The sequence below is a fragment of the Rhagoletis pomonella genome, unplaced genomic scaffold, assembly GCF_013731165.1.
Source record: "Rhagoletis pomonella isolate Grant_MI unplaced genomic scaffold, Rhpom_1.0 Rhpom_scaffold_00013, whole genome shotgun sequence".
NCBI classification, from domain to species: domain Eukaryota; kingdom Metazoa; phylum Arthropoda; class Insecta; order Diptera; family Tephritidae; genus Rhagoletis; species Rhagoletis pomonella.
This window is the reverse complement of record NW_023458567.1, coordinates 18,333,448-18,343,128: the sequence shown is the minus strand read 5'-3', so window position 1 is coordinate 18,343,128 and position 9,681 is coordinate 18,333,448. Positions and strand designations below refer to the sequence as shown.

General features: G+C 34.7%; 1 protein-coding gene across 2 annotated transcripts; it reads right to left on the bottom strand.

Annotated features, from left to right (window-relative positions):
* Positions 1–1,413: 1,413 nt before the first annotated feature.
* On the bottom strand, positions 1,414–3,917 carry LOC118748910 (galactosylgalactosylxylosylprotein 3-beta-glucuronosyltransferase I-like). Of its 2 annotated transcripts, XR_004994111.1 has the most exons (3): positions 3,597–3,917; positions 2,693–3,462; positions 1,414–2,626 (listed from the first exon to the last, which is right to left on the bottom strand). XR_004994111.1 is itself a non-coding variant. In XM_036483650.1 (2 exons), the coding sequence occupies exons 1-2, from the start codon at positions 3,809–3,811 to the stop codon at positions 2,751–2,753; spliced, it is 927 nt and encodes a 308-aa protein (XP_036339543.1). In that variant the 5' UTR covers positions 3,812–3,917; the 3' UTR covers positions 2,689–2,750. The 2 variants fall into 2 exon arrangements, 1 of the variants encoding a protein (XP_036339543.1); XM_036483650.1 differs by lacking the exon at positions 1,414–2,626 and having other exon boundaries at positions 2,689–3,462.
* Positions 3,918–9,681: the final 5,764 nt, after the last annotated feature.

Sequence of the window (9,681 nt, the reverse complement as noted above, 5' to 3'; positions counted from 1 at the left end):
TCTATTTACTTTCTAAGAGCTTCCTTGCCTTCGTTAACTTTTACTTCCGAGACCAAGTGCGTTGATTTTGGTTTAACATACTTATAGCGTTTCCTTGACAGGGGATCATTTATTTCATAGAATATTAGCTCGCTACACCGATCTTACTAACAACTCGTCTAAGGTAGGCAAAAGATTAAAGTGTAAACCTAAATAGAAAGTACACGGTTAGGTTGCAATACAAGCAAATAGATAATGTAAATAAATACAACCTATGCCATTCAAATAAATAAAGGTTACCGGTCTCTTTCCAAAAGTACTCTAAAATGTTAATTTAGAGCGAAATATTTAACCAAACATTACGCACGACCTCGTCCTGTTCGAAAAAGAGATGCGAGATGATACAGATATTAACTCGTCAGGTGATGACGCAATTAGAAAATTGGATCATCATGAATCTAAAGTGGATGAGGAATAGATACATAGAAACACAGAACAACTAGAAAATCTGGGAACTATATATTATGATAGTAGTATACTTGCGAATCTAGACTCATGTCTGATATGAATGTGTCCGATTACTTTATCAATACTATTACACATGGATTAAATAATATATATAAAGGTATTATGTCTGAGATTAATTGTGTTCATAACCCACTGGACAATATAGATGTGAGAATGGAATGCCATGGATTCGAAACTAGATAACCTCTCTGGGGTTCAAGATAATCATAAGGAGCTGGACAAGAATTGTATGCATATAAAATCAAATATACTAGATATGAAAACCAAGATAGCGGACATCAATGCGTGTGTGAAGCAAGAGACCGTACAACAAGCGACCCTCAAAGGAAAAGTATACACAGCTTCAACAACCACTCAGGCTAAACCTGGAAGGGGAAAAATAGGGGTAGAACAGGTATATGACGTTCTAATGCGGAAATACTCTCCAGAATTTAAAGAAAAGTTCAGTGAGCAGCTATATCTCCCGGCTAGTCAAAGTCTTGACCAATCAGTTGTATCTCCGAGAGATCAACTCAATCTTCTTCAAATGATGTTTAAAGAAATTTCAGGAAAAGACAAAATCAGCATCGTTAGATTCTTCTTTAGTAGCTCTTAGAAAGTTGAAACTACATGGAAAGCCAACATAAGAGGGCATGTAAGTAAATTAAACAAGTATATACGTAGATATGTACATACAATTAGTAAAATAGATATGTACATAGTATGTACATACATGTTAATAAATCGCATTATAGCAATATCCTTGCACTATGTACATTCGATTGTGATTTTTTGCAATTGAAGCAATTATTAATTACAAAGTATGTTAAATATTTAACTTTTTTATAGGACCCCTGAAACCCCCAAAAATGCAATGGAGGCACAAGTAAAAAACAACAGTATTAAAAATGGTAAAATAAAACAGAGTTTTCCGATCGAAAAATATTGATTTTCAAGATTTTTATACCATTTCTACGAAGAGTAATTTTTTCCCCGTATAAGAAACATGGAAAACTTTAAGCGGTTTGAGCGTTCTCTAAATATTTTTATCTTGCTAAATATTGCCAGCAATTTGGTACTTTGACAGCTCCATTTTTATATGCGCGATAACTGCGTGGCGGCAACATTATTGATATTTTAATATAAAAGAAAAAATTGAGCTGTTTACATATTTTTTAAATTTTTTAAGTGATTAATCCGGCAGAAATAGCCGTCTTAGAAATGCTTTTTCAAGATAAAAAATGCCCACGTCAAATATTACCTCTGATAAAATTTACATCAGGCAATAAAAATTACAGTTGGTAGAAAAAACTTTTGCTTGTGGAAACAGGCCGTTTTGGACCACCCTAATGCACATATGTACATACACATCGCACCCTAAATCAAAAACAGTCACAACTAAAAAAATTGCAAAATAAAAAAAACCGTCTTTTTATATTTTTCCAGTTAAAGATAGTCAAGAAGAAGAAGTTTTGGCGGATGTTACAGGTTTCTGTGTTCTGTTTTATGGGAAAAAATATGTTTTAAAAAAATTCAAGTTTTAACTGTTTTTTAGGTACATACTTATGTAAATCACTAAAACGGCGTTTATGTAAGTAGATTCGGATTGGTTACCCAGATTAATTACGTTAGTTTCCTTTTTTGATTAAATATGATTTTGGGATTCCATAAATACATATGTACATTCTTGAAAATTAATGACATTATCTACCTACGTTCAGACATATGGCTACCATTTTCAATTATCTTACATTGCGCAGCTCATTTGTGGCAAAAGGAAATATTACATACAATTTTTCATAAAATGCAGACTTATTTAATATCGTATGCATATTTTGAAAATTTCTAAATATTTAAAATTCCCTTATTGTCACTATATAAAGTAATTGATATTTACTTTAGATTGCCATAAAACTATTTATCATCATTTCCCATTTGGTAATTGTACCAATCTACAAAATGCATTCATACATGTATGTATGTACATATTTGGAAGCACTTTGAGATACCTATCTACTTATATATAATGTACATATGTATACTTCTTAGCTAAATATATCATATCTATATCATATCACGACCATTTTCTTTAGATATGCCTTTGTTAAATGGCTTTACGTTATTGTATATGTATGTTCATCTAGTTTCGTTTGAAAAAAGTACGTTGATAAATCAGTATAAATTCGAAATATCAATACATACATACGTATCAAACCAGGCAAAACTCGGTTAATAACTGCCGTCTCTTCAACTGCATTCTCATGTTAAACTTCCATGCCTTCATCTGATCGTTTTCCTGCTTTATTTAATTTTAGTTCAGCTGCCAAATTAGTTTTCTCCGTACGCGTATGCCAAACCAGTACATCTCGACAATTATTTGCTAAGGGTTGAAGTTGTTGTTTTGTTGTTATGTGTCGCAAAATCTCACTTTCTTGGTAGCCACGTTCCACTTCATAAGCAAATTGTGCCTGTGGATATTTGAATAGCAAATCCGTGCTAATGGCAAATGCCGCCATATCTATGGGAAATGGTCGTTCTGGCCGCCATGCAGCATTAAAGCCAACAACTTGGGTTTTATCAGCATTGAGTAATGGTTTTTCCACCATTAGACCACCTACTAAACCGACTGGCCATATACCAACTCGGCCAGCTTCAATTTTTGTCATTTCAGCAAAAAGTTCAACACTGTAAGAATTGTCATCATCCATGAAAAATAATACACTTTGCCGTTGTGGATCTACATTTGTGCGTATCCAACTTAGTGCCAAATTTCGTTGTTCAACGCCACGTGGTTTCAGCCAATTGGGATCTTTGCCTCTTAATTTAAAATTGACCGGGGTTTTAATGTGGAGATGTGTTGAACGTTCCGCCAAACCAGCACGCGTCAACAAGTTGCGCACAAGTGACGTAGTTGTATTAGCGTCTTCAATGATGATCCAATGCAAGTTGGGCACAAGCATAAAAATATGAGACAATCTGTATAAGTAAATAAACCTCGTTACGAATTACAAGAAAATAAACAACAAAGGCTATTTTGGATAGCGTAGCTCTCAACCACTTTTGTACTTGAATAAATCCATATTAACATAAGTACAAACATACACACATACCTCGTTAATTCAGCTTTTTGCGATGGCCGTGCATACGTTGGTGTTATGGCATAAATTGTTGGTAAAGTGCCTTCCACATGCCGAGCGTACATGGTCTGTAAAAACTCCGGACCCTGGCATGTGCGTTTACCATTACGATGAACCATCAGCAATATCACAAGGAACACTATAATAAGTACGAGTACTTGTCGTGGACGGATACGCATTTCAGACATGTTGAAGATATGTACATATAACTTATTTTATTAGCTCGAATTGCTGATGCAGCGGAAAAAATTTACACAAGCACAAGAAAGACCTAGGTAACCACGTAAAAGTAAATAAATTAGAATACTGAGTCCTACGTATTAGGTCGGTGTTATGCAGACAAACTTTTGTTTGCCAAATTAAATGGCGGCTGCTTAGTTTGCTCGGAGGTGGTTATGTCGAGTTTGGCACAGGGTTGCACGTTCATTATGGTTTTCGTGGCTATTGCCAACACGAAATGAGAATTTCAGATGTACATAACGCGCAAAATTTAAAATTTTTGTATATGACAACACCGAATTTGCTGCAGTTTGACCAAACAAAATTAGTTTGCTGTGAGTCGCCAAACTCGCTCTCTCCGAGTTTGCTGCAACAACAATTGCACGCAGTTTGCCAAACAAAATTTGTGCATAAGGCCCTGTCTCCACAGGAAAACACTGATGTCGTGAAAACTATGTCACAAAATATATTTCCAATGGAGACCGCCTATTTCTCATGTGCTGCAATATATGTCAGCGCTTATTGCTTGACATCTATTGCAGGCAATTCGATAGTTTGACAGCCATATTTTCATTTGAAAGAAAGCGTGCTGGTGGTAACATCGATGAAATTTTGATATTAAATCAAAATAAAAATCTGTTCCGTATTGGATAATTTATGATTACGTTTTAGGAAATTATTTAGCTAGTTTTTTAAAGATTTAAATGTTTTTAAACACCGAAATTGAGAGAATGTTGTCTGGTGGCGTCATGCGGCAAATGCTTATTTCAAGACATCAAAGTGCCCACACACAAAAACTTGCAATCACATTGCTCGTCAAAATGACAGTTGGTAGGCCATCGCTGTTCGCCTGTGGAGTTCTGCGGTAACACCGACCTTAAATTTCAAAGCGCACTACATGCTTAGGCATGCCAACGATGTATCGATGTTTTTGAAACATCGATAATTTAGTTCAAAATTCGATGTTCGCCATCGATGTTAACAATTTACTAATACGATGTTTCCACACTTCGTAATTCGCAAAGTAATTCGTGAATTGCCTTGTTTCCACGCCACACTTTATTAATTCGTTTGGCAACTCTAGTTCTTGTTCTTCGCTATTTATTATTATTTTTGTGTACTGCAAATATCGAAGATGGAGCTAAAATTTAAGTTATTGTCAACAATTTTAATTTATATTGAGAATATTTTATTAATATTATTCTATAACTAGAAAAAGTGCCAGTGAATGGGACCAGGGCGGTGAAAACTTCGATATATTTCCGATAAATATTAGAAAAGGAACCGATTCGTTCGTCATTCGCATGGTAATTCGATCTGAATTACCTACAAATGAGGTAGTCGCTCTCAAAATTTTGTATGGCCAATTACGTAATTCGGAAGGTAATTGGAAGGCAGTGATCGGAGTTCTACCATATTGTGGTAGATCTGCCACTATTTTGAGCATCTAACACATCTACCACACAAGGTCTGAAATCTACCACATATTCGCGTTTTTGAGTAGTTTTATTTTTGCTCGACATAATTTTCTTAATTTTAAGAGCAAAAATTGTCCAAACAATTTACCATTGGAGGAATAACCTGGCAAAATGAGGTTTTAGTTACCAGTCATTTAAATTTTAATCTGAATATCAAATTCTGACACATAAGCAACAATTAGAGGAATAACCTGTTTACTTGTGGACCATTAAATCACCATACACTTTTTAATTTGATATAATTGACAAAGAATAGAAAGGAATAAGACGTATGATACATATATAAGCAGAAACTTTTTCACGTGATTCTGGCCCTCAGCGGTATTACCATCGTGTATCAGTGTAGCGACGATTGGATACATCAATGGAATATAACATACAAAGAGACGTATATTAAAAGCAGGGGAGTAACCTGGCGGTGGTGAAAACCAGCAAACCTACCCAAAACCCCAAAAGAAAGAAATTAAGGTATTATTAATTTTTGGGGCAGCTTTAAGAAGTTTCGAGTTTAGCTTTCGGTATTGAGAATGCTAATTACCTAACCATTAAAACAGATCCGACCACCTTTACAATTTCAAGAAGATCGGGCCTAGGATGGTATGCATTTTTATTTTATTTATAGCAAGGATATGGAAATACAGTAAAATATATTCATGATTGTTAAATCATTTAATTTTACTATAATTTAACTAGATTTTAACAAATTGTAAAACATCACACACCATCGATATATCGATGTTTCTCTGGCGATGTATTTTAGCCTCGACGTTCTTTTCGCCGATGCATCGCAACATCAATGTATCGATGTTACCCCCAAAATGTCCATTCCTATACATGCTAAACCATGAACGAAAGACATAAGATCACGCCTTCCGGAAAGGAAGAAAAAAGTTATTTTCCAGCTGTTGAAATCTCGACGCCATCTTTGTTGTGAGAAGTAAACAACGAAGAGAACAAAAAAAAAATCGCGTAATTGTTGAACGCATGAATAACCATTTTTATTCTACAAACTCTGTATGCTGACGATTTAAAAATTTTTGCTGTGATTGAAAATTCGCATGATGCGCTTAAGCAGTGTTTGCATTATTCAACTTTGCGTTCAACAATTGCGTTCAACTCAACGCAGGGTTGCACGAAAAAAAAGTTGAATGGCTAAATGTTGGCTGGCGACCAACTTTGTTGAAAGCGATTAGTTGAAAGGCCATTCAACCAAAAGTTGAATGCAAAGTAGAACAATGCAAACACCTTTTTATGGCGAATATTTTGATATTTTTTCATATTTTGATATTTTTAGCCATTCAACTTTATTTTCGTGCAACCCTGCGCTGAGTTGAACGCAAATGTTGAAAGCAAAGTTCAACAATGCAAACACACTTTTAGACTTCAGTCCGAGATTAATATTCTACACAGCGGGTGTCTCTCGCCTTTCACTGAATTTTAAAAAATGTTTTCAAAGTTCAAGAAATCAAAGAACTTGGTGTAATTTTCAGATCTAATTGGTCTTTTAACAGTCATATCAGTCACATCATTTCTAAATCTTACGCTGCACTTGGTTTTCTCAGGCGTCAGAGCTCAATGTTCTCTGACCCCTATACACTTGGGGCCGGTTACTCAACGTCTGGTTAACACTAATCTGCGGTTAAACATCGTTATCGACGTTACCGACTCCCTGTTATATGCAGATGTTTAACCGCAGATTAGTGTTAACCAGACATTGAGGAACCGGCACTTAAATTGTTATACACATCTTTTGTTCGTTCTAAGTTAGAATATGCTTCTTTTATCTGGAGGCCATACCACTCAAACCTAATTAATAGGATTGAAAGGGTTCAAAAGGTTTTTCTTAAATTTGCCCTCAGAAATCTTAACTTCAGCGAGCCTACTCCATCGTATAAGTCTCGTTTGCTATTAATAGACCTTAAAGGCTGATTCACATACAACTTTCTTCGCTTTGCTTGATAGTTCTTTGCTTTGACATATAAGATCGATGTAGGCATATGCATGAGTATGCTCACATAAAGAACGTTTGAAGCAAAGCAAAGCAAAACGAAGCAAAATCTTAGGAAACTCTCAACTTTTGCCCGCTTTGGCAATCAGCTGTCTATATGTATCTTTTCTCGTGCGCTTGCATTTGCATTTAATAACAAGAATAGGGTAAATAGGAATTATTATTGCTATTAATGCATATTATTATATTGCTATCTATTTTAAAGATAAAAAATATGGAGAAAAAGGAGAACGCAAAATCTGGCAAAGCGTTTATTGTAGCATACCTTCTGCGTTTCACTTTTTGTTGTCAAAGTTTGAACTGTCAAGCAAAACGAGAAAAGTCTTATGTGAATGGCCCTTAAATCTCTGGAAGCCAGAAGATCTTTGCTATCTCAACTTTTACCTTTAACTTAATAAATGGTGTGATCGATTGCCCTACGCTCCTAGAGCAGGTCAACTTCAATGTTCCTCTAAGGAATCTCCGCAATCCTCTGCCGTTTTATGGAGAAAATTGTAAAACGGAGTATGCCAGAAATGCTCCTATTTCAAGAGCTTTAAATGAATTCAACACGATCTCGAATTCTATCGAACTGGATTTCTCTCTTCCAAAAAGTTTATTTATTTTATCTTTGATCTCGAACCTGTAGAGTGCTTTATGTTTTACACGTATCATCTAAGTAGCTAAATTTTTATCTCTAGTCTGTAAGGAACGTCTGTTTCATATGACTGCAATAAATTACAATATAAATCATGTCGTTGTGTTAAATTATTCTTTACCTTATGTGTACACACGTTGTCCCAAGCGAAAATGAAGAAAATTCCAGTAAAAAGCCACCACCAAATTGTAAGCAACGAACAAATGTAAAAAAACGGCTAATAGCTTTGTTTCTTAACAGATAATAATCACAAACTAGCAGAAACTAGCAGCTCTCTCTCTCGACCTTACGCTCTTCTTTTTTTGGTTATCCTGCTAATTTCTGCTAGTAAAATTTTTACTAGTAGAAACTAGCAGCTGTTAAAATGGACAAACGAAAATTCGCGCCAAATATTTTCAATAGTCAAATACACCGATCAGCTGATTACTTGCTAGTTTCTGCGAGTTTTGCGTTTCTTTACTTTTTCGTTATTTCGCTCTCTTTGAGCGTAATTCTTTTAATTTTCTCATTCTTCTTCTTCCTGATAATTATCTGCTAGAAAAGAAAAGAAACAAAGCCAATGTCAAAGTCGCCTAACTTTTTTCCTAAATGCGATTATAACGGGCTACTAAGAAGAAGGCGTGATCTTGTATTTTTGGTTCATGTGCTAAACGAAAGAAATTAGAAGCGTTCTTGTACCAGTTTGTACTAACTATCACGTTTTGGTTTTCTTGTACCCAAAAAAATTGTAAGAAAGGGGAAATTGAGAGCGAAAATTTACATTTTTTTCTGAGGAGAAGTTGCTAGTTTTTACTGGATAAATTTTTGCTAGTAAGAACTTGCAAGTGAGAAAAACAGCTGATCGCATGTTGCTGGGTGGAATTAAAACTAATAAAATAAATGTTTATGAGGTTTTCATAGTTGAAATTGACAAAATAAACCTATTTAAATATAATATATATTGTTTTAATAGGAATTAGCTGCGAATAAACAACAATTAATCAGCTGTTCGTAAAACTTGCAAATTATTACTGGTTTTGCGTTCTTGTACTTTTGTGCTATGAGAGCGAATTCTCAGCAATTAAGTTTCTGGAGAATTACTGGCAAGGTACTGGATAATTTGTAAAAGAACACAACTAATGCTATAATAGTTGTGTTTGTTTACCCATCTCCAGTAAAAGTTTTAACGAATTTTCATGTTTTGGCGTTTTCGTACGCAAAAACTTGCAGAGTAGGGGAAATTGAGAAAGCGAAAATGACAGCTAAATTTGCAAGTTTTTACTGGATTTTTACTGGATTAATTTTTACTTGTAACAATTTGCCAGTACGAAAAACAGCTGATCGCATGTTGCTGGATGCAATTTAAACTAATAAGGAAACTGTTTGCGGGTTTGGACAAAATAAACCTATATAAATACAAAAGATATTGTTTTGTTAGGAATTTGCTGTGAACAAACAACCAATTTATCAGCTGCTCTTGAAACTTGTAAATTATTACTGGCAGGGTTGCCAACTTGGCTCGAACCGTGCCATTTTTGGTCGTATTTTATTTCAAATATTACAATAAATTTTTGTGAAATCTTTTGCGTGTACTTCTTTTTCTCAAATAAACTCTCCTAATTTCTATAGTGTCTACAACTGGTTTACCTTACTTTGGCATTGGGCCTTTCTCTTAGTAATGTGTTTCAAATTTTAATGTTAAATGGGAAGAATTAAAAACAATGGCACCTTTTTTGG

What these genes read in the sequence shown, in the direction of transcription:
- LOC118748910 (XM_036483650.1), bottom strand. Translation starts at nt 3,811, where the DNA reads ATGTCTGAAATGCGTATCCGTCCACGACAAGTACTCGTACTTATTATA. An exon ending in CAAAAAGCTGAATTAACGAG is followed by an intron (nt 3,463 to 3,596) that starts GTATGTGTGTAT and finishes TTACTTATACAG; the next exon opens with ATTGTCTCATATTTTTATGC.